Source organism: Neomonachus schauinslandi, chromosome 2, assembly GCF_002201575.2.
Source record: "Neomonachus schauinslandi chromosome 2, ASM220157v2, whole genome shotgun sequence".
In the NCBI taxonomy this organism is placed as follows: domain Eukaryota; kingdom Metazoa; phylum Chordata; class Mammalia; order Carnivora; family Phocidae; genus Neomonachus; species Neomonachus schauinslandi.
Genome location: NC_058404.1, coordinates 520,970 through 545,280, shown reverse-complemented (window position 1 = coordinate 545,280; position 24,311 = coordinate 520,970). Strand labels below are relative to the sequence as shown.

Here is a 24,311-nt window from a genome sequence, read left to right as displayed (position 1 = left end):
TCCCTCTCTCCCTGCCCCTCACCGCCGTCCCGCGGACGCCACCGTCCCTCTCTCCCTGCCCCTCACCGCCGTCCCGCGGACGCCACCGTCCCTCTCTCCCTACCTCTCACCGCCGTCCCGCGGACGCCACCGTCCCTCTCTCCCTGCTCCTGTATTTATGAGATGAGTGGTAGGTGGAGAGGATTAAACGAATAGATTCAAGTCAAGAGCATGGCAGAGTGCCTGGGCCCCAGCAATGCACCTCCTTCTCATCCAGCATCCCCCACCCTGTGGGCCAGTCACTTTTTGTTAATCCTAAGATGTCTCATCAAGAGGAAATAGTCATCTCAGTCTCTCATGTTATCAGGATTAAATGAGTGAGTGTCCGTGGCCCTGGCTTCCCACCTCCACGCCCTTGCACGTTCCTTAGGATACTGAACCCAGCCCTGACCTGTGTGCATGTGCACCTGCCTGCTGGGCTCATCAGGCAGACGGCCAATTGGGGAATGTGTGTGTAATGCACAGGGTCCAGTTGCTTTTTAATGAGACTTTGCTGCTGCCATGACTGACCTTCCCAGGGTGCGCCTCTCCTGGGGGCTAGGAGTGTGTGGCCCTCTGAGCCATTGGTAACCCCAAGATCCTTGTCCTCCAGGGACTCTTGTTGGATGAGATCTGAACCGTAGGTGGTCTCCGTCCCAGCTGGCCAAGACTTCATCCTCTTCCCCGTGTCCTTGCATCTGCGGGAGGGCTCTGTGGTCAGCATGACCTACCCCTCACGGTGGTGCTCTCTGTGGCCCTGGTGCTGATGATAGCGCTCCTGGAGCAGTGGGACGGGGATGTGTGTGTGTGTGTGTGTGTGCATCTCTGTGTATGTGCATGCCCGTGTGTCCGTGTGTCTCTGTGGGAGTGCATGTGTGTATCTCTGCATGCCAGGTGTCTGTGTTCGTGCGTACACATGTCTGTGTGTTTGTGTGCAGCTGTCTCCCCTGTCACCCCTCGGACTTACACACACTGGCAGCAGCCTCCTCTGGAGGCTCAGAACCACATGCTGTGGTCGGGATGCATCTCTCTTGGAAAGTGACCCCATTCCTTTGCGAGCTGCATGCCAGGTGTCTGGTGCTGGCCAGCGCCAGGTGGCTCCTGGGGCCCAGCTTCACCCTTGTCCCTGTGAGGCTTCCACAGTAGAAATGGCCTGGCTTTCCCTGCTCATTTAAGTTGCCGGGGCAGAAGGCTGGATTAGCGCCCCACCCCGTTCCAGCTCCCGTGATGGCACGCACCCTCCATCACACACTGCTGCCCTCTGGATTGTCACCACCAGGTTCCTGTCCTGTGCTCAGCAAGCGTTTCCTGAATGAGCAGAGGAGTGAATGCATGAGCTCAGCAAGCGTTTCCTGAATGAATGAATGAATGAATGAGCTCAGCAAGCATTTCCTGAATGAGCAGAGGAGTGAATGCATGAGCTCAGCAAGCATTTCTTGACTGAATGAATGAATGAATGAATGAGCTCAGTAAGCATTTCCTGAATGAATGAATGAATGAATGAATGAGCTCAGCAAGCGTTTCCTGAATGAATGAATGAATGAATGAGCTCAGCGAGCGTTTCCTGAATGAATGAATGAATGAATGAATGAGCTCAGCGAGCGTTTCCTGAATGAATGAATGAATGAATGCATGAGCTCAGCAAGCGTTTCCTGAATGAATGACCCAGGGAACACACAAACGAATGGCTCCATGCAAACCGTGAATGCTGGGCCCTGGCTGCCCAGAAGCAGCATGTTGGGGTAGGAATTGCGAGCGCTGCTATAGGTTTCAGGCACAGGAGGGGTGGGTGTTTGCTTCCATAAAAGGCAGAAAGTGGACAGGGTAATTGTGGGAAGGGGCAGGTCCAGCATGTGGTTGGGGTTTCGTGGGTGGGTGAAGACAACAGGGAGTAAGACAGGGCCCTGGGGGACAGATGTTTCCTGAAAAAACGGGACATGGGGACTGGCCTCGTAAGTCCGGAGACACCTGGTGGGCAGTTACAGCCTGCTGTCTCTTGGATTTGGCACAAGTCAGTTTGGGGTATGTTGATAGAGTGGGTTCCACCACCTGAAACCAGGTGCCCAGTGCTAGAATGCTTCTGGTCTGAGGGAGGTGGGCCCCTCTGAGGGCACCCCTGTAATCCTCAGTTGTCTCGTCTGTAGGCTGGGGGCTGTCCTGGGTTCTTTCCTGATGTGGTTGTCAGATGCAGCCACAAGAGGGCACGGAGCAGAGGCTCAGGAAAATCAAGGCCATTATACTCATGGGTCCTAGAGACGGAAGGCACTCCAGGCCACCCCATGCTGGGCCACCCGGGGAAGCACTAGGTCAGGAGGCAGGCAGGGGAGGATTCAGACAATGGCCTTTGTTGGGGTTTCCATGGGATAGGCAGTCAGGTCACAGTAAACAACTGAGGTCTGGCTAGTTTGAACAGTTTTGGTGGGCTTTGAGCAATGAGGATGGCCCTTAGTTGCCTGGCACCGGGCCTGGGACGATCAGGGCAGAGGAATATTGCTCCTGGGTGCGGGGAAGGTGAGGGAGGCAGAGCAGAGGGGTGTTGCTCTGGGTGTGGTAGGTGGGGGAGGCCAGGCTCCTGATGGGTTCGTTTGCATGTCAAAGATCCTCTGCTTTGCTGTCTCCTAAGTGTGGGCAGGCCCTGGGAGGGGCAGTCTCTCCAGCCGGGAAGGTTTTTAAGATGTCAAAAAATGATAATAAAGTTAATCCGTGAACAACTGGGGTTTGAACTGCATGGGTCCACTTGGACGTGGGTTTTTCCCATCGATACAGTATAGTTCTGTTTTCTCTTCCTTATGATTTTCTTAGTGACATTTTCTTTTCTCTAGTATCCATTGTGAGAATACACTATGTGATACACATAACAGACAAAATAAGTGTTAATCAACTGTTACGTTATTGGTAAGCTTTCTGGCCAACGATAGGCTATGGTAGTTTGGGGGTCAGAGGTTATACAGGGGTTTTCAGCTGCACAGGGGTCCATGTCCAAACCCCGTGCTGCTCAGGGGGCAGCTACACACTGAGGATCGAGTGCAGGCAGCTCGGGGTGATGCTGGCGTTGTCCTGACGACTCCGTCGGGCGCGCGGTGAAGTGCTAGGTCCAGGGTCACAGCCCGGCTGACAGGGACACAGCAGCCAGGCCACCAGCGTGGACGCCGTTCGGGGGCCCTGGCGTAGGGGCTGGAGAGCAGGCAAGTACCCCACCTCGAAGACACAGCAGCAGGAGGCCCGGTCCCTGAGTGGAGGGCGGTTTCAGGACACCGAGTAGCGGGCACCTCCCAGTCTGTGTCCTCCCGGAGCCCTCCCAAAGCAAGCGGTTCACCTAACCACTCCTGTCGGTGACCTGGCTGCCAGTCTCGCCTTGCGTGCTTTGAGTGGAATTCAAGATCTGGTGGATGAAAAAGCCAGTGTTCATGAAACTGGGAAAAATGGAAGTCTTGGAGTAGACATGATAGGTTACCCTGTATGTCCCCAGGATAGTAAAGCAAGTTTCTGAAGGCCGAGCGCTGGTCCCTCAGCGTGTTCGGTGAGGCCAGGAGCTCCGGAGCCACCTGGCCCTGCATCCCTGCTGTGTCCCCTGGTGGGAACGGTTGTGGCTGGGACGGCTTTTCTGGCGGCTGACACAGTAAGTCACGTTAGACACTCTGCAAGGGAAAAATGAGGACAAAGTTTGGAATTTTTTAAAGTGTCAAAGTTTTGGGAGAAAATGAATATTCAGTGTCCATGTACCCTTAGACGGGAGAGCACATCAGACTGGTCATGGCGTACGTTCTGATCATGTCCCCTCAGGGCACCATTTCTGGCTTTATTTTGAGCACTGTGTCCCTCTTAATTAAAACTTCAGAAAGCTTGCCAACTCTTGCTTAAATATTTTTTTTTAAAGATTTTATTTATTTATTTGAGAGAGAGAGAGAGCACATGAGAGGGGGAGGGCCAGAAGGAGAAGCAGACTCCCCGCCGAGCAGGGACCCCGATGCGGGACTCGATCCCGGGACTCCGGGATCACGACCTGAGCCGAAGGCAGTCGCTTAACCGACTGAGCCACCCAGGCGCCCTCTTGCTTAAATCTTAGCTAATTATTCTTTCATTTATGATTCTATTATGAAGCTAATTAAGAAACTATCATTCATTAAATTAGCATATTATCCTGAACTTTCCTTTCTTGCAAAGTGATAGAGTGCTATTATCAATTTATTCCTAGAAAGTTAGACGATGGCTGAATACCTTGCCTTGTTATTGGGATAAAATGGAAGAAATAAAATACTGAATATTGTTAAGAAAGCTATAGATAGGCTGGCAGGCGTTTAAACGTGGTCTTTCCTGAAAAGACAGAACTCAAAATATCCGATTCCAAGAATACAGTAACCCTGAGAGATTTTAACTTAAAGTGTCTGTTGAAACCTGGTACACCCAAGTCAGGATGGAAACGGGGGTGACGCAACCCAGGATTTGCTGAGGTGGGGGAGGTCTCCGTTCTCGGGTGCGTGCGTATCTGTTGCCTGCGTGCCTTGCTCAGGCTTCGGTGAGGAGGGGGTGCGATCGCTTAGCCACTAAGCTTCTAGTAATGTCCTTTTCTAGTCTTGTTTTCGGTAGCAGTTTTCATTTAAGTATGGTTTCAAAAAGCCCGGCGACTCTCAATTCTAGATGATCACCTTTCCACTTATACATCTGTTCACTGGAAACTACATAAAGGTGTGTCATAAACCTATTTGTTTTTTTTTTTCTCTCAAAATTTTTAAAGTTATGTGTCACTATTGTGAGGTCCCATCTATTTTTGTGTAATTTCAGGGAGTGTGGGACCCAGTTGGTTTTACTCCTTCCCAGTAACACCCACCCTTTAAGATACGGCCTTGGAACTGATTTCCTTCCTCATGTCCCCAGATGAGCTCACACACGTTTTATTTGTCCTCTCCGAGTCCTACTTTTCCAAAGACAGTGCTTTGTAGGGATGGTAACAGAGGTTTTGACATACTTGCCTAGGGAATCACGAATGAGTAAACATTTCTACTCTCACCCATTACAAGCTCTCCAAATGTACAGTGTGTATTTAGTAGAAGTAGGTGCATAGCTCTACCCCCATTTTAAATGAAGTATACTATGTACACAGATCTTGAGGCGAATATATATTACTTTGTGATCAGACTGAACTTTTTTAAGAGAAAACCATGCCTGATACTGATGGGATGCTTTTTCTGTACCACATATTTTTCATCTTCTTTTGCTTTTTTCAGAATGGGATATTACACAAGAAAAAGTTCCTATTTCCATTTCTTCTTTCAGAAGAGCCTTTTCGAATGGAACATGCAGCCAGTTTGCCCCAGTCGGGAGCTGGCCCGGCCGGCCAGTGTGGGAGCTCGCTCACCTGCTTCCCCCGCAGATGCTCGCTGCACGCCGCACAGCGGCCCGGGCCTCCGCTCTAACAGCTCGGAACACGGGAAAGCTGTCCTGGCAATGTGACACTAACACCTTGTTAAACACGGGACGTACTCTCCCTTTCCTATACTCAGCTGTTAGATTTTAAAGCCAGTAACGGCATTGAGGAAGATTTAATGTTTGCAGTGAGGAAACACACACACACACACACACAAGGTCAAAAGGTGCATTTCAGCAAACCAGAAGTGACAGGTGCTTTTTAAAAATGATGCTTTACTATGTACCAGTATCCTGAAAAACTACTGGTACTTTCTTTTATGTTCTGCTTTTCACATGCATCACTAAGTAGATTTGACCAGTTGGAAAACAGGCCTTGATTATAGAATTCAGTCCATATTTGTAGGAAACCATCAAGCAGTTCATAGGGTACGTGTTTTATTCATAACTGTGGGCTCCGAGTAGCAGTGAGAGTTTAAGTGGCTCTAAACCATGTTTTTAGGCCTCAAAGAGCTGGCTGTTTCTGTTTCAGTCAACTATGAACTCTTTTAGTGCTGTGTGTGTGAAATACCAGGATGGGTGTCTGTTGTGGGAAAAGGCTCTGGGACTCGGGTATGCTGCAGGAGGGTCCCCTGTGAGCGGTGGTCGGAAGTGTGTGAGGAAGAGGTGACGTGGGAGGGTGCAGACAGCAGGGTGTGGTGGGTGCAGCCACGTCTGTGGCCAGAGGGGCATTTCTGCCCATTTCAGGGTGGGAAATGCTGGGGCTCAGCTCACCTTAACCCGGTGTCCTACCCAGCAGGGGCAGAATGGAACATTCCCCTCTGCCACGTAAGGAGTCACCCACAACTGTTGTTTCTAGCCGAAACTCTGGAAACTTCCCTTCCATATATCAGTGGTACCACCAAACATTTCTTGTAAACGCTGTGCGAAACAGGCTGTTTGTCCCCACAGTTCTGGTGGGGTGATGCTCCCGGGCACGTGCCGGGAACCCGTTCCGCAGGAGGCTGTGGGAACATGCCTCCTCAGCAGGTTGTGTTGGAAACACACTTCGTGCCGGGTTCCATGCTAACGACGATTTTGTAGAACACTCAACCAGATACAAGTGCGTGGGGAATCTTTTATTGCTAGGACCTGTGGTCCCAAATGCTAACGTCGTTAGCACGGGCCGCTTTCCTTCACGCAGAGGAGCCCCCTGCCGTGGAAGGGGGCCACCCTCCTCCCTGGGAGCCACCAGCTGCGTTCCAGTGGGTTCTCTGAGGAGTCATTACCGTGGAGGGAGCCCTTTGGAATTTTGAGACCCAAATTCCCAGCTAGAACGGGGCAGTGGGAGCTATTCCTAGTGGGGATGCTGCCCGACAATGTGATGAAACCAGGAGGCCGGGGGTCCCCATGCCCCAGCTGTGGCGGGACGGCACCGCCCCCAAGAATCTGGGAGCCCCACGTGCTGGCTCCCAGCGGTCTGGTTTCTGCCACTCGGCTGCCTGCCACCCCAGAGCAGCGCTCTCCCGTTCTGTTGAGGTCTGTCTAAATTTATAAATTCGTTTTATTAACCTTTCCCCTCACCTTTTCCAGGATGCTGTTTTGAGATTCATGCCTGTTCCTTATCCACACTTCCATCAGGACAGAAATATTTATTCATTATGGCAGCTTTTTTCCAGTTGAAGCAGAATGCCAGCTAACCCACACACGCGCGTGTTAGAGCGGGGTTCGGTCCCTAACTGCAGCGCTGTGCTCATACAGGTGTGCTGGAGGGAACGGCCCGTGCTGCCGGCCCCGGGGCCCTGCTCTGTGTGCCCCACTGCACACCGGCCCCGGGGTCGGCTGTGTGACCTGCACGTGGACCGGCCCTGTAGGGGGACACTTCGTACCCAGCGCCTGAACCCCAAATTCAGAAACTGGTTCATAGTCTGTACTTTACACAGAAACTCAGAGAGATAAGAACATTGGAGGGAAGGAAGACCACTTACAAACCCAAAAGTAAACACCTGAGTTCATACCACTACCCAGGCCTGCGGCCCTCTCTTCCCAGCCTGGCTCCTGTCCCCGGTGTCCACACCTACGGGCATCCCAGGCTGCCGGTCCTGTGGGGAGGGGGTCCTCTGATGGACCAAGCTGGGGGTCCCCTGATGGAAAGTGCAGGGGCCCTTGAAGGATAGTCCTGGGGGTCCTTAGGGGTGAGTTCTGGGGGGTCCTCTGATGGATGGTCCTGGGGGTCCTTTGGGGACAGTGCTCGGGGGATCCTCTGATAGATGGCCTGGGGGTCTTCTCATGGACAGTCCTGGGGGGGTCCTCTGATGGACATTCCTGGGGTCCTCTGATGGATGGTCCTGGGGTACTTGGGGGACAGTGCTGGGGGCCCTCTGATGGATAATGCTGGGTGTCCTCTGGGGGACAGTCCTGAGGGTCTTCTTATAGACAGTGCTGGGGAGTCCTTGGGGGGACAGTGCTGGGGGTCCTCACACACATTCCCTTTTCTCTCAGGTGGTGGTGTCAGGCTGTGTGTTTTACATAAAATCCGTTTGTGATTTAAACTGCCGTGAATAATTCCTCCTTCTTTTTTCTTTGTGAATTGGTTGTAGCGTTTGTGGAAAAAGTGCTGAGGAGGCTTTTCCCTAGTGTTCCCGTGACACCGGCTTCCGACAAAGCAGCCGGGAGAGTGACCGCTGAGGAGGTCCCCACGCTGACAGGTGAGGGGCTTGGGGGGGGTCGCCGACGGTTTCCTGACGCCCGTCCTGTCTGCCTGGCTGCTGGGGGTGCTGAGCTCCGGGGTCCCTGGCCAGCGCGCTTGGGGAGAGAAGCTGCTGCTGGTGGCGCCCTCATCAGAGGCCAGCTCAGGACTTCGCTGGGTGCCTGAGTTCACGCGCAAGCCCTTCTCTGGTCCTGGAGACGACCGCTGACCCCGCCGGCCTTGTCCTCTGCCACTGCCACTCTGTCCCAGGCCCTGCTTCGCTTGTGTCCACGCGGCTCGGGCTCCTGACGGCTCTCCTGCTTTCCTCCCTCATCCGCTGGTCCTTGGCAGAGGTCTGTGTGAGCTCCTCAAGCAGTGGGGTGGTCTGCAGCAGAGCATCATTAGCCCCCCAGCAGCAGGGGGTGTCGCACCGGTGCGGGGCCGCTGCGCGGGAAACGCGGGGGGACGCCATGCCGGGCTGGACACGTGAGTTTGTGCTGTGAGCCCCCATCCTTGGTTCTGTGTCCTCTGGCATGAGCCTGCACTGGCCTCTGTTCCCACGTGACTGTTCCTGGGTGCTGGCCCCGCAGAGTGACCGCGGCGGAAGAGACAGGTTAGCTCCCTGGACGTGCGCATCCGATGACGTGCCCTGGCTTGATCTCAGCAGGCAGGACCAGGAGTCCCACCGCTCTGCTTGCTGCCCCCGAGGCCAGGTCTGTGTGGGCAAGCCTGAGCATGGTGAGTCTCGGCCCTGTGAGTTGTGGCGGCTCATGTCCGTGCGCAGCGGTGGCCCACGAGCAGCCGCACACACCCGGGGGGGGAGTGTTTGCCGTCGGCATGGGGAGGGCTTCAGCTTCAGGGGCTGAGTCCAGTCTGTTCCTACACATCACTCACGCCCTCTGAAGTGGCCCCTGATCCTCTGGGCCACGTCTTTGCACCAGAGTTTGTGCTCGGTCACTTCGTGTCAGCAGGCACCTGTAAATACCGTTGTCAGGCCTGGAGGTGTTAATTAAGTGTGAAAATACCATCGCTAAGTTCGGTTCGGAATGTGTTTATGACGTGGAAGCCGCTGGTTCGCAAGGCCCTGAAGCTGTTCTGTTCTGTCCAGGAGGTGCATGGTACGCGTCCGAGGGAGGGTCTCAGTGGGCCTCCCCTCACGTTTCATCCTCAGCGCCAGGAGCGCTGTCTGCGGGCCTGGCTGTGGGAGGGCAGCAGAGGCACAGACCCCCCGCGAGTGCAGAGCCCAAGGCGGGCTCGAGCCCAGGACCCTGACATCAGACCTGAGCCAAAATCAAGAGTCAGATGCTTAACCAACTGAGCCCCCCAGGTGGCCCTGATTTTTTTTTTTTTTAAGATAAAATTCACTTATGGATAAAGAAGATGTGGTATATATATACAATGGAATATTATGCAGCCATCAAAAGGAATGAGATCTTGCCATTTGCAACGACGTGGATGGAACTGGAGGGTATTATGTTGAGTGAAATAAGTCAAACAGAGAAAGGCATGTATCATATGATCTCACTGATATGAAGAATTCTTAATTGCAGGAAACAAACTGAGTGTTGCTGGAGTGGGGGGTGGGGTGGGAGGGATGGGGTGACTGGGTGATAGACACTGGGGAGGGTATGTGCTCTGGTAAGCGCTGTGAATTGTGCAAGACTGTTGAATCTCAGATCTGTACCTCTGAAACAAATAATGCAATATATGTTAAGAAAAAAAAAAAGAAGAAGACAGCAGGAGGGGAAGAATGAAGGGGGGGAAATCGGAGGGGTAGACGAACCATGAGAGACGATGGACTCTGAAAAACAAACTGAGGGTTCTAGAGGGGAGGGGGGTGGGGGGATGGGTTAGCCTGGTGGTGGGTATTGAGGAGGGCACATTCTGCATGGAGCACTGGGTGTTACGCACAAACAATGAATCATGGAACACTTCATCTAAAACTAATGATGTAATGTATGGGGATTAACATAACAATAAAAAAGAAAAAATAATTAAAAAATAAATCATTACCAACATAAAAAAAAAAAGATAAAATTCACTTAACCTCAAGTTTACTGTTTCAACCATTTCAAAGCATCCAGTGATTTTTAGTATATTTACAAAAGCCATGCAAACACCACCACCAACTCCAGAACATGGTTATCACTCCAGAAACAAACCCCATGCCCATTAGCAGGCACTCCCATTCCCCATCCCTACCGTCTGTTCTGTGGGTTTTTCTCTTCTGCACATTCCATGTACGTGGACTCCTACGCCCCGTGGCCACGCGGCACCATGTGTTTGGGTCCGTCCACGTTGTAGCGTCTACACTCCATTCCTCTCGACCACTGAAGACCACTCCGTTGGATGCGTAGAGCATGCTGTGTCTGTTCATTGCTCAGTGGATGGCCATTTGGGTGGTTTCTGCTTCTGGGCTGTTATCAGTGATGCTGCCGTGAACATCCATGAGCAAGTGTGTGTGTGGACATGTGTTTTCACTTGTCCTGGATGTGCACCTGGGTGTGTGCTTGCTGGTCCCATGGTAGTTCTGAGGGACGGCCACAGTGTTGTCCCTGGCGGCCGCCCCACGTGACACCCCCAGCAGGGGCGTGAGGGCTCCAACCTCCCCCACCCTTCCCACATCTGCGATTTTCTGTGTTCTTGATGGCGGCTGTCCTAGTGGGTGTGAGGCTGTATTGCAGTGTAGTTCTAATTTTCATTTTCTTGATGACCGTGCATGGGGAGCATCTTCTCATGCATTTGTTGGCCGTCTGTGCATCCAGAGAAATGTCTGTATGAGTCCTTGTAAGTTGGAGTGTTTGTCTTTTGTTGTTGAGTTGTGAGAATTATGGTTATGCTCTGGATACTAGACCCTTACCAGATGTGTGACCTGCAGATGCTTTCTTCTGTACCGTGGGTTGTCTTTCCACTTCCTTGATGTGTCCTTGGAAGCACAAAAGATTTCAGGTTTGATTGGGTCTCACATCTGTTTTTTTCTTCTGTCACCTGTGGTTTCGGTGTTACATCTAAGAAACCATCGTCAAATCTAAGGTCCCAAATTTTACATCTAGGTTTTGTGGGAGTTTTAGTTTTACCTCTGGTGTTGAAGTCATCGATGCCTTCCGGGTTAGCGATTGTATATGGTGTGAGGCAGGGGTCCAGATCCAGTCCTTCTCCTGGGCGTCCTTGTCCCCGCACCATCTGTGGAGCAGATTGCTTTTCCCACTGAATGGCCTTAGCACCCTTGTCAGAAATCAATGGGCTCTAGATGTTTGGATCTATTTCCAGGCTTTCAGTTTAGTCCATTTTTCTGTATGTCTGTCCTGTGCCAGGACCACACTGTTTTAATTATAACTTGATAGTAAGTTTGGAAATCAGGAAGTAAGAGTCTTCCAAGTTTGTTATTTTTCAAGCCTGTTTTAGCTATCAGAGTCCCTTGCAATTCCACATGAATCTTAGGATCAGCTTATCCACTTCTGGGGGAAAAAAAAGACAATTGGATTTTTTTTTTTTTAAGATTTTATTTATTTATTTGACAGAGAGAGAGAGCACGAGCAGGGGGAGCAGCAGAGGGATAGGGAGAAGCAGGCTCCCCGCTGAGCATGGAGCCAGATGTGAGGCTTGATTCCAGGACCCTGAGATCATGACCTGAGCCGAAGGCAGATGCTTAACCATCTGAGCCACCCGGGCGCCCCAAGGCAATTGGATTTTGATACAAATTGCACTGAATGTACAGAACACTGTGGGGGTGGTTGCCCTCGTAACAATATTCACTTGTCCAGTTCATGAATTTAGAACAACTTTCTGTTTAAGTCATCTTTGATTTCTTTCAACAATATTTTGTAGCTTTTACTGTTAATTTTACCCTTAAAAAAAGGTTTATTTCGGGCGCCTGGGTGGCTCAGTTGGTTAAGCGACTGCCTTCGGCTCAGGTCATGATCCTGGAGTCCCAGGATCGAGTCCCACATCGGGCTCCCTGCTCGGCAGGGAGTCTGCTTCTCCCTCTGACCCTCCCCCCTCTCATGTGCTCTCTCTCAAATAAATAAATAAAATCTTTAAAAAAAAAAAAAGGTTTATTTCAAAGTATTGTATTCATTTTCATACTGTTACAAGTGGAATTACTTTCTTCTTTTGGTTTCTTTTTGGAATGCTCATTGCTGGTGTGTGGAAATAATGTGAATCCTCTGACCTCAGAACAGGCAAATGTTTCCTCGATACGGAAATTCAGGTTTTTGTGTCTTGATCTCATATCCTACAACTTTACCAAATTTATCACCTCTAACAGTTTTGTGTGCATGTGTGCACGTGTGTGTCTTCAGCACTTTCTGCATACAAGATCATGTCATCTGTGGGGAGAGATGTTTTACTTCTTCCCGTTCAGTCTGGATGTCTTTTCTTTCTTTTTTTCCTTATTTACTTGCTGGAACATCAGTGTACCCTTGAGGGAAAGTGGCAGGGGTGGGAATGCTGGTCTCTTTGCTGGTCTTGGGGAGAGGATCCAGGCTCTCCCTCTGCACAGGATGTTTGTAGTGGGCTTTGCGTACATACCCTTTGTCAGGTTGAAGTTTCCTCCCATTCCTAGTTTGTTGAATCCTTTTTTTTAAAAAACCATTAAAGAGCAACATACTTTTATGAAGCAATATGCCTTGGAAATTTTAAAGGAAAAACATAATTTACAGCTGGAAAAAGAAATCTTGGCTAGAGCAAAACAATGAAATCACGATCATATAGATAAAACTTGCATGAAGCTTCTGTAAACGTTATTTTGAGAATTCCCTTGGAGGCATGGTGCTCTTGGAGGAGACAGCTTGGTGATCATCAGAGCTGTAGGGGCACCCATATCTTTGTAGGGTTGGAAGAAGGCAGCCCAGATGAAGAAAGGTGCCTTTATCAGTGAGTCCTTGGATGTGAGATTGGGAGAATGCTCTTTGTGGTTAGGACACAGCATGGTAATTATGGTAATTATTTAGCCAATTTACTGATGTTTGTTCAAAACTTCACAGAAACCCATTTCCTCTTTCTGGTTTTAAAAGAGTGCTGATAATTCCACTTGTTAAAGACAAGGATATAATCTGCAGATAGACAAAACAACCAATCTGTATGCATTTGGTAAATTTCTTTCACTCAGAGGCCCATATCAGACCTTTACTTTTCATTATTGCTCTTATTATTACTTTTAATTGATTCATGGTCTCTCACATACCCTGAAGTTCTACAAGTAGTCCTGCAGAAATTACCACGACAAGCAGCAGCATGCACCACACAGGTCCCCTGGTCTGCACCTGCTGTCTGGGTGATTGAAGCCTCTCCTGGGCCCGCGAGCTTCTCTGCTGGCTCCCCCTCACAGACATGTCTTCCAGTGTCATTCAGCCACGGTGTTGTGGGCTTGGGACCCACTGTTTGCACTGCGATGAATGTGTGGAGAGTATTTGCCACTGAGTCACATAATATGTGATGATTCTGTTTCGTACAACTTCTGGTGGAGTGGAGTTAGTGATGCTTCATGGAGTTAATGATTTTCTAAATACTCCCCATCTTCCCCTAACCGCCCCTCGGGGCCATGGTCCGAAGCACCTTTGACGCGGTCAGACCCTGGGAACTGTGTGGGTTTCATGGTTTTGTAGCGATCTCCTACACCACGCGGACCCCCTCCTCTGCAAGCCCAGACCCATCTCTTCCCTTCAAGAGGGTTTGTCTCCTTTGTCGGAGTAGTTTCTTGACAAACGGTTTTGGGGAAATAAATATTTTGGGGACTTTGGATTGTAAAATATCGCGATTCTTGTACTTAAATGCCACGGGATGTAGAACTCTTAGTTAGAAACTGCCTTCTCTCGGGAGCCTGAGTGGCTCAGTGGTTAGGCGTCTGCCTTCGGCTCAGGTCATGATCCCGGGGTCCTGGGATCGAGCCCCGCATCGGGCTCCTTGCTCAGTAGGGAGCCTGCTTCTCCCTCTGCCCCTCCCCCTTGCTCGTGATCTCTCTCTCAAATAAATAAATAAAATCTTTAAAAAAAAAAAAAAGAAACCGCCTTCTCTCAGAGGCTTGAAGACTCCACCTGCAGCACCCACTGTCAATGTTGCGAAGTCAGCCGCTCAGCGTCCTGAACATCCTCGGGTCTGCTCCCTCCCACCGTCTGCCTCCGGGTGGGGTCTGGGGAGGGAGTAGCTGTGGATGCCTCTGTTCGTCCCTGCGACTCTGTCCTTGGGATGCCTGATTGTGTATGACTGGAAGCTGCCCCTGCGCTGGGGACCTGAGGTCACGTGGTCGCTGCTCCGAGGGACCGCCCAGCTGCCCTGTGGGGCTTCCTTCCTCGGCCGCTCTTCTCCCATTTGAAAAGGAGGGCCTAGCGGGTGAGGACACCACTTCAGTGTACCCACCAAGGGATGACTGGGAATACTGGTGTCCTGGAAAGAAAATGAACTAGTCTAAGGATGGGTAACACATCTCTCTGCAAGTCAGACATTCGGCATTCCTTTGCTTTCAGCAAAACTGAAGGAAATAATTGAGTTATCAGCCAATAGATCATGAAAAGTAATTTTGTTTGATGATGGATTTCACTGTGATTTCTGGCATATGATTTAGATAGAATTCAGTGAATCAAGTAATATTGCTGTTTTTAAAAAGCCACACACTGTCATCTACCTGTTTTTGTGTTCAAAGTTTCTGAGCAGTTACCTCTGTAAAAATGCAAAATAGTAATTACATTCCAGCAAAACCCTGTCTCCTTGTAGCAGGGACAGACGTCCTGTCCTTCGCTCTCAGCAAGAGAGTTGTTGCCAAAAGGACTTGCCTCTGCATCGGGTAATCACGAAAAGCAACAACTGTTACTTTGGTCAGTTGCCTTCTACTAGTTGTAATAATTTAGAAAAAGTTACATGTAGCATCGTGGAAATTTTTGAAAGAATACAGTTGGTTCAAGAAGTATGATATGACAGAATTACTCTATGAGGGCAAAGTTGTGGGGGTGTTGGAGTTCCAGAGGAGAAAAGGGTGGAGTAGGGTTTCTGACTGAGCCGAGAGCTCATTCATATATGTTGTTTCAGTGGGTGCAGCTGGCCACCAGTTTGTGTGGGGTGTGGATTACCTTTAGGTACGAATACTTACCCTATAACACAAGGAGGTGTTCGATGTGGCAGCTGCGTGTGCGTGGACGGGACTCGCAGTTTAAAACCACGGCTCCGGGGACTGCGTGTGCGGGAGCAAGAGTGCCCCTCTGAGCCGCCGGGCGGCGGTCGGGTGGGTTTGTGCTGTTGTTTGCGCTCCTTAGGGGCCTGTGAGAATCAGTATGTGGAGAAACATCTGTGAGTGCCTGCAGTTGCCCATGAAAATGTTGCAAAGCTCTTTTCGGTAAAAACTGCAGTTTTCCATTAAGATGTGAATGTTTTCTAATAAAGCCTTGATAGTACAGCAGAAGTCTTGGAACCCACTCCACTCAGGTCTTTCAAATCTTAACCTTTTGCCACTTCCTCGAAAGCCTCCTGCTGTCTACGAAGTACAACTTACGGACCTCAAGGGCATTATGCCGAGTGGGGTAAGTCAGGCAGAGGAAGACAAACACGGCATGACCTCACTTCAGTGTGGACTCTGAAAACAGGGAACTCACAGGGGATAGGGTGGGGGGACGCTGGTCACAGGTCACGGACCTCCAGTTACAGGGGAGTGAGTTCTGGGGTCTACGTAGGGCATGATGACTGCAGTTAACTGTTCTGTATTGTACACCCGACAGTTCCCGGGAATAGACCAGAAATGTTCTCAGCACACAGAGAGGTGGTCCTTACGGGAGGGCATGGAGCTGCCAGTAGGCTGGCCGTGACCTTGCCGTGTTTCAGTGTGTCCAATCTGTACACTGTGTACCTAGTCTCAGCGTAGCTCAGGAAGGACGGAAACGTGGGGTGACACCAGTGTAAGCGGCGGCCCCAAGCCCCCCCAGGCCCGGTTCCCTCCTGCCCTCCTAGAATTCGGAAGCCCCACCTCCGTGCACTTTCCTGCTTGGTCCCACAGGATGTACCCTTTACCGTACGTATATCGTCCTGGAAGGTGTGCAAGACTCTGCTGCGGGTGGTAAGTGCTGTCGAGTTTAGCCGCTGTCGTATGCGGCGGGGCGGCGGCGTGGGAGCAGACCCCGCTGTGGTCTCCAGCCGTCGGGTTCTGCTGTGCCCCTCTGTGGTGCCCCCACGGTCGTGTGCGTCCAGTGTGTGGAGCTCCTGGGGTCCCTGCGGTTGTGATCCTCATCACGTGGGGAAGGTTCCGTAAGTATTTCTCAAAGGGCTTCAGGTTCCCGCACGAGGCCACCTGATGTTGCCGCACGGCCCACAGAGGCCCTGTTGGTCCCATGCCTTCTCCGTTTTTGTGGGTTTTGTTTGACCTCCGGGGGCTCCTTGCGTGCTCTTCCATCTCAGCCAGCGGGATGCAAGGGGCCAGGCAGCAGGGTGGAAGTCCGCCTGGCCCCGGAAGCTGCTGTCCATCACCCCGCGGTGCTCACGTCGAGGACGGGACGGGCCCATGCTCCTGCCCACCCTCCCAGCTGTCTGGATGCAGGGACGCTGCTGGCCAGTGGCCGGGCCCTTTTCCGAGGTTGCCGACTGCCAAGTGTCAAGGTGCCTGGCGCCAAGATGTGAAGCCCCCCCTGCCTGGCAGCTCCTCTCGGGGTGCCCACACCCTGCTCAGCAGAACACTCAGGGGTCCCCCGCAGAACCCTGGGCTTACTCTATGCAGCCTGCTTCTCTCGGGGACACTGCCCGTGGCCTGCAGGCACCTGGGCCTCCCTGGACCTCTGTCCCCACCTCACCTTGGGAGAACACCACCTGGCAGGTCCCATCCCATGCTGCTCGTGCTCACTCTGCCCTGGGCCACGGTGGCCACAGTGGCCACAGGCTCATGGCCAGTCTGTTCCTCAGTGATCAGCGTTTAAAACCTGCTTTATCAGGTCGTCCCATCCCTGTGGTTGTTCCAGGCGGGATGGTGCGTGCAGCCTGTGGCTCCGTCTTGGCTGGAAGCTCACGTTGTATGTTCTTCTGGCTTTGCAGCACGGTTCTCTCTGTGAGTGAAGGTGCTAGGTCGTCATGGACCTCTCCATACACAGGGGAGTTTCCTGGGGCCTGTCGCCAGAGAACCTGTCGCCCTCCAGGGACCCGCCCGCCTTCTTGTTCTCCAGGTCCTACCGAGTAGGTAGCACAGCTGACCCTTGAATGAGCCAGGGGTTGGGGCGCTGACCTCCCGGCAGTCGGAAATCCGCCTCTAACTGTTGGCTCCCCGAAACTTACCCACTAATAGCCTACTGCTGGCCGGAAGCCTCACTACTCACATAAATAGTCGATCCACATGTTCTGTATGTTACATGTATTATATACTGTATTCTTACTACACATCTAGCAAAAAGAAAATGTCATGAAGGAAATTATAAGGAAGGGGCACCTGGGTGGCTCAGTCGGTAAAGCGGCTGCCTTCGGCTCAGGTCATGATCCCGGGGTCCTGGGATGGAGAAGCCTGCTTCTCCCTCTGCCCCTCCCCTGCTCATGCTCTCTCTCTCTCTCAAATAAATAAAATCTTTTTAAAAAAAAGAAAATTGTGAGGGGCGCCTGGGTGGCTCAGTTGGTTAAGCGACTGCCTTCGGCTCAGGTCATGATCCTGAAGTCCCGGGATCGAGTCCCGCATCGGGCTCCCTGCTCAGCAGGGAGCCTGCTTCTCCCTCTGACCCTCCCCCCTCTCATGTGCTCTCTGTCTCTCTCTGTCTCAAATAAATAAATAAAATCTTTAAAAAAAAAAAAGAAAATTGTAAGGAAGAGAAAATACATTTCAGTATGCACTGTATTGATCAAAATAAATCTGTGTATCGGTGGACCCCAGCAGTTCAAACCCCCATTGTTCCAGGGCCAGCTAATCAAGTGCAAGGAAACTACATCTCATCTTAATATGCGCTACTGATTATTCCTGAAGCTACACAGCAGAAGCATGTTTGTAGACCAGATTTAGGGGCTGTTTTTCTCTTGGGTTGTTTTTGGTTATTTATCTTACAGATTTCACAAGTTCTTTTTGTATTCCAAATCTCAACTTTTGGCCAACTCTGTATGTTGCAAGTACCTTCTCTCCATGGACTGTCTCCATTTTTAAAAACAACAATGTGTTCTCTTGTTTAGAAGTCTGTCTTTAAGTTTGTGGCTAGTGCTGTTTGTTTCTGGCTGAAGAAGTTTTTTGCGACTGTAATAGTAGGTATTTTCTGTCTCCTAAAAGATGGGCCTCTCCTGCGTAGGTGCCCCTTTCAGACCATGACCCGTGTGGAGGACACGGTCTCCCCTTACTTCGTGCAGGCTCCTCAGCCAGGTTTGCAGAAGACAGTGTCCGCTCCGGGTTTGTGAGCTCCGCGATGCTGCTGGCCACACCAGCTTGGTTTCTCTGGTTTATAATGTGCCTTCATATCCAGTCGGGAAAATCCATTCCGCTTATTCTTCTTCAAAGTTTTCTCTGCTCAACTGCGCCCTTTGCTCGTCCTCGTGTACTTTAATCAGATTCTCAAGGTGTGCACAGAAAAACTCTTGAAAACATATTGCTTGCTCCCAGGATGGCCCGGTTGCCTCGGAGCACAGCTCTGCTGGGAGAGCATGTTTGCTGCGGGTTACCTGGCATTTCTCAGAGTTTTCGGGACAAGTGTTCAGGTTCTCTCCCTTGCCTGGTCACCAGAAGCAGAAGCCTCTGACACAGGACGATGTTAGGAGGCCTGTGATAGTGTGAACACGCCCACGGGTGGAAAGCACGTGTACCTAATGCTCAGGGGAGTGGCAAGAGTTTCCTGTGATTGTCTTTCAAAGCCGACATGTTCAGTGGTCAAACACTTGTGCTTTTTAGCTAACATTGTCGTAAAGAAGGAAGTGCCTTTGAAAGCTAACTGTTCTGCAGATGTGTCCAATGTGATGTGGCTAAGCTGGTAGACGTGGAAACCCGAGGGGGCAGCTTTTGGGAGACGATGTGGCAACAGGTTAACTGTTCACCACGTGAACAAGAGGAGCTCACAGACCCATCCCGTGTGGCGGACGTTACTCCAAAGCTAAGCAGGATCAGTTAAGCACAAGGCACTGAAGCTTTTTCATTGCACAGAAAATAGCCGCAGTCAAGTGGCAGTTTGGAAGCTGGAAAACCACCTGATGGTGGGGGTCGTAGGGACGTGGTCTGTGCACACTCAGCGTGGGTGTGGGGTGTGCGTGGGTGCGCTCGCAGCATGGGTGCTCGGTGTGCGTGGGTGCGCTCGCAGAGTGGGTGCTCGGTGTGCGTGGGTGCGCTCGCAGCGTGGGTGTGGGGTGTGCGCGGGTGCGTTTGCAGCGTGGGTGTTCGGTGTGTGTGGGTGCGCTCGCAGCGTGGGTACTCGGTGTTCGTGGGTGTGCTCGCAGCATGGGTTTGCTCGCAGCGTGGGTTTGCTCGCAGTGTGGGTGCTCGGTGTGTGTCCCTGCGCACACAGTGTGGGTCTGCAGTGAGTGCATGTGGTGGCATCTTTTCCTCTGCAACATAGATCCAATTTCTTAAAACGTCAAGGTTCGAGAAAACTTACTGCCAGGACAGAAATGGGTGCCGTGTCCACTGTCCAATCAGCCCTGCCTCCCTCCATAGCCTTTTGCCACTTACCCCCGGCAGGTCAGAGATATTTTCTGTTTTTTCCCCTGAGAATAACCTATTTCCTGTTAACTGTAGCCACAGCATAGATTAATGGAATGGCAGGGAGCTTTTGCGCTGACATTGAGGACTGCATGCAGCACTTGTGCCCAGTACACGTGACCAGAGAGGGACCCTCCCCGGTAATGGCACCCACGGTAAATGTGACCGTGAGATGCTGCTCTTTGCCTACCGGGTAGACAGAGAGCATTTTCAAAGTGTACACCCCACACGGTCCTTGAGAATTCAGGAAAATGAGTTCTCATAACCTACCGGCGCAAATGTCACTCAGCGCAGCCTTTCTGGAGGAGTTTTGAGCACGTACGAAGCCCCTCCACCCTTAGATGTCCTAACTCCCCTGTGCATGTTAAAGAGACGCGTATGCACAGCCTCTGGGTGGCGGAGGGCCCCACGCTCACTCTGACTTGTCTTGTCCACGGCGCGCCCCAGGTGATTTCACCGTCTCACAGCTTCTGTGTTTGTAGACAGTTACGGCTCCCAGGCCCACTTCTCCATCTGCGTCACCCCCCAGGCTCAGCGCTCTGTCCCCACGGTGCCTCCCACGGCACTGTCCACACAGCTACCCACCCGGCGGCCCTGCCCCCCCGTCTCAGTAAGCACGGAAGCCCACAGCTTGTCTCCCCTCTCCACTCCGTGTACGACCAGCCATCAGCACATTCTGAATCTGACTGCTTCTCAGAGGAAGTTCTTTTTCCTTGGCTGATGTATTTTCCTTACCTCTTAACAGGAAAGCCTGCTTGAGTTGCATGGGGTATTGGTGGCCCGGAGACTTCCATCAGGGATAAAAGAACTCTGTTTGAGGTACAGGAGGAGGGGCCCAGGGAGGCCAAGATGGCAAAGATTGTGCGGAGAATGATCTGACCCCTCATCCCCCCTGAAAGCCCCACGGAATGACCCAGCTGTTGTGCACATGAAAGCTGAAACAGGTGTTTACAGCAGCTGTATTTGTAACTGCCAAAACCTGGAGGCCACCAAGTTGTCCTGCAGTAGGTGATGGACACATAGACTGGTCCCTCCAGACAGTGGGGTAGTATTCAGTATAGAAAGGGAATGAGCCGTGAAGCCGTGAGAAGACATGGAGGAGTCGTAAGTGCAGATTACTAAGTGAGAGAAGCTACTCTGCAGAGTCTACACACCGCATCATCCCAACTCTGTGACCTTCTGGAAAAGGCAAAACTAGGGACACAGTGAAGAGAGGAGTGGCTGCCAGGGGAAGGGGGAGGGAGGGTGAGCAGGCGGGGCACAGAGGGTTTCGGGCAGTGAGACCACTCCGTGTGACCCTGTCACGGTGGGTACGTGTCCTCACACACTTGTGCAAACCCACAGCGTGCACCACCAGCAGCGACCCTGATGTAGACTGTGGACTCTGGGGGATGACAATTGTCCACGCGGGCTCATCAGTGGTGACAAATGCACCGTCCAGAGGGGATGCTGTAGTGGGGGTGCTGTTGGGGAGGCTGTGCATGTGGAGGGGGGCATATGAGAAATCTCTGTAGCTCTCTCTCCATTTTGCTCTGAACCTAAAACTGCTCTAAAAATGTAAAGTCCTTTAAAAAAAAAAAAAGGTGTTTTGTTTTTTTTTAATTAGCTCTTGAGGTGCTTGGGGTGAGCGGACAATTTGTAGAACAAGGTGCTGAATTTCGCGTCTGGAATGACAAAGGGCAAAGGAGAAGAGCCCAGATCCAGTGCTGGGCTTCCCCAGAGTGGGGCGGACCAGGTGTTACCTCCCGGATTTGCAGGTGGTAGGAGGGCTCTGGGCCGGCCGGGCCATGTGGTCCAGAGTCTGCGCCAAATTTCGTGCATTGTCCAAGAGGCAGGAAGGGAGAGCTGCATCCAGGTACTTCTATGGGAGCTGAAAGTCCAAAATCGGAATAGCTAGCCGTGGCAGGGGGTTTGGTGAGCACACCGCATTCCTAACAGGGGGACACATTAACCCAGTTCTGGGGGGGGTGAGTGATGGTGCCACGAGAAACTTCTCTCTTCCTCAACAACAGCATTTCCTTGAATGTTTTAAAGGCTTCTGGTGGTTGTGATTCTCTTTAAGAGGCTGAGTTGGAAACCAGAATCGATTTTGTTAAAACTGGCTTGCTCGACTGCTGGGGCATCATGAGGAAGCAGAGAGATCAAGTGGGGCAGGCCCCTTGAGGCGCATCCCCGTTCAGGACAGGCCGAGGGGACAGGACGCCTGAGCATCGGCGCTCCCGCCCCGGCCACGTTCTCCTTCTGTCACTGCACACATCTGTGCAGCTCCTCGGGCGCGGACACAGCCACGGCTCGTGTGGGCTCTGAGCCGTTCGCACCCGGGCCTCTCCTCCAGCCACCCACTCCTGCGTCCTGTGCTCACTCCCTTCCCGGTTCTGTGCCCCGGGCATGGCGTGACCCCCGGGTGGAAGAGGCGCTGTGGTCTGTCCGTGTCCCGTGCCCTGCACGGCGGCTGCTCGGAGGCGGCACCCAGTGAGCTCAGGGACCTGCGTGGGAGCCGCTCCAGGTCGGAGGGAGCTAAACGAAGTGGACAACCAAGCTCATAGTGGTGACTTCCACTGGCTTCACCTGAGCCGTGCGGGTCCCCCAGAGTTCTCTCCAGCTGGGACGCTGTCCCCACGCTGTCCCTGCACACACACCCGGTGAGTGCGGGGTGGAGGGCAGGGGGGCACGGAGTCCCGTGGGGCGCTGGGCCCCCGTGCCGGGTGAAGGATGGGGGCGCGGAGGCCTGTGTGCGCGGCTGCTCAGCAAAGCCTAGTTAACTTTCACCTTGATCGTCCCTGAGCCGTGAACATCTGACTGGGGAAGTGTAGATAGATGTCATCACAACAAGCCATTTTTCCGCAGAAGAAATTGGGGAGAACTGGAGCTGGAAGCTGTCAGGTCATTTACCGTTCAAAGGCTCAGCCTTAGGAGCCGCGGGTGTGCTGTCCAGATGGATGAGAGCGGTTTCCCGGGAGCATTGCATTGGATGGAGATGCGTCTCAGCTGCCTCTGGTGACTCAAGTGGTGTTTCACTTCCCGATCTGTGCACCCGAATAATCAAGTGAACAGTGAGATTCCAAGTTCTCTTTAACTTTCTCATCACTGACACTTTAGCCGACTAAAAGCTTCCAGAAATCCTCTGCAGAAAGGATAAACGTTGATGTCTGTCTGGGGTGGTCTCCTTGGAAGCCATGTCCCACTCTGCCCCCAATTCCAGTGGAATGACATAGTAATTCATCGACTATGAAGTAAATTAATCTAAGAACTGAATTCTTGCATCTTAGCTCCAAGAAAGTGAAATACATTGATGGTGGAAGAATTGGAGAGTGTTTCAAGGTTTTTACAGTATATGTCATATGTATTAGTGATTTCTTTCAAACCTTGTTTTTTTTTAAATAAAATGTCAGTTTTTCTGTGAAAGATTAATGGGGATATCCACTTGTGTTTGTCACATACAAGATTGCTTTACCGTATTTTCAATGGAAATATGACAATTAAAAAGATGAAGAGGTCGTTTATGAACATCTCCCCTTCCCTAGGCTGCCTCATCATTGTCTGGCCAGTTCCTTTGCCCACTAGTTTATTTTTGCTTCTGTTTTCCTTGTCTGAGAAGAAAGTTCCAGAAAGATATTGCTGAGGCTGGAATCAAAAAGATCACAGCCTGTGCTCTCTTCTAGGAGTTCTGTGGTCTCAGGTCTCACATCTAGGTCTTTGATCCATTTAGAGTTTATTTCTGTGTGTGGTCCCATCTCAGGTTTGGAAGTGCAGCCTGGGGAGCAGAGTCCAGAACGTTGTCATCCTGTGTGTGGGGCCAGATGTTGACTGCACTGCTTACGGGAACACTGCAGGGCACGCGGAATTGTCCAGTCAGTATGTGGCGTGAAACTAACACACCTCTGTGTGTCAGCTGTGCGTGAGTTAAAGGTTTCTGCCACCCAGTGTTGGAAAGAGCATGGGAGAAACCAGCGATCCTGTAGTTGCCTTTCTGGACCGTGCGTCTCAGAAGCCAGCGGAAGGTACTTACCCTTCGGACAATCCCGTTTGCAGGGATTTCTCTGAAGGAACTCAGTGGTCAGGTGTGCAAAGTTATGTATGACAAGGACAGTCAGCAGCTGTTTGTGATAGTGGAAATTTAGAATCAACCTCCATGTGTGGAATTTAGGACAATGGTTAAATTATAATTAAATTATAATTTGTTAGAGACATGGAATATTATGTAACCATTAAAAGACCACGTAGATGTAAATGTATCTTAATATATTATTCTGTCATGTATTAACTTTTGAATATTATATATATGATATACAAATGTATAATAACAAAAGTGGGTAGCATGATCCCATTAAGATGTGTGTGTATACATAATATATGCGGGTTGTTAGCACACATGAGAAAAAGTTCCAGACTGTGCACCAAAACGTTAAGAGATTTGCATGGTAATGATGAGAGGTATGCTATGTGGAATATTCTTTTTTCTGCTTCCTTTTCATGAGTGTTATATTTTATAAAAATCCAGAGGTTAAATAATCACAGGTCGTTCCTTTCTCCTGGCTGGATATAGGGCTGGTGCCCTCTGACAAGGCGCTTGGCCTCCTGAGCTCAGTGCCGACGGCAGAGGCTGGGTTTCATGAGCTGTTGGGTCTCACGTCTTCG

At 51.3% G+C, this 24,311-nt stretch overlaps 1 protein-coding gene across 1 annotated transcript in view; it reads left to right on the top strand.

Moving 5' to 3' along the window:
• The window catches only part of ERICH1 (glutamate rich 1), a 51,131-nt gene that overhangs the window by 4,978 nt on the left and 21,842 nt on the right, over positions 1 to 24,311 (top strand). The window contains exon 2 of the mRNA XM_044911499.1: positions 7,962 to 8,069. Within this exon, the coding sequence (XP_044767434.1) occupies positions 7,962 to 8,069 (108 nt within the window). The remainder of the gene's footprint in view (positions 1 to 7,961; positions 8,070 to 24,311) is intronic.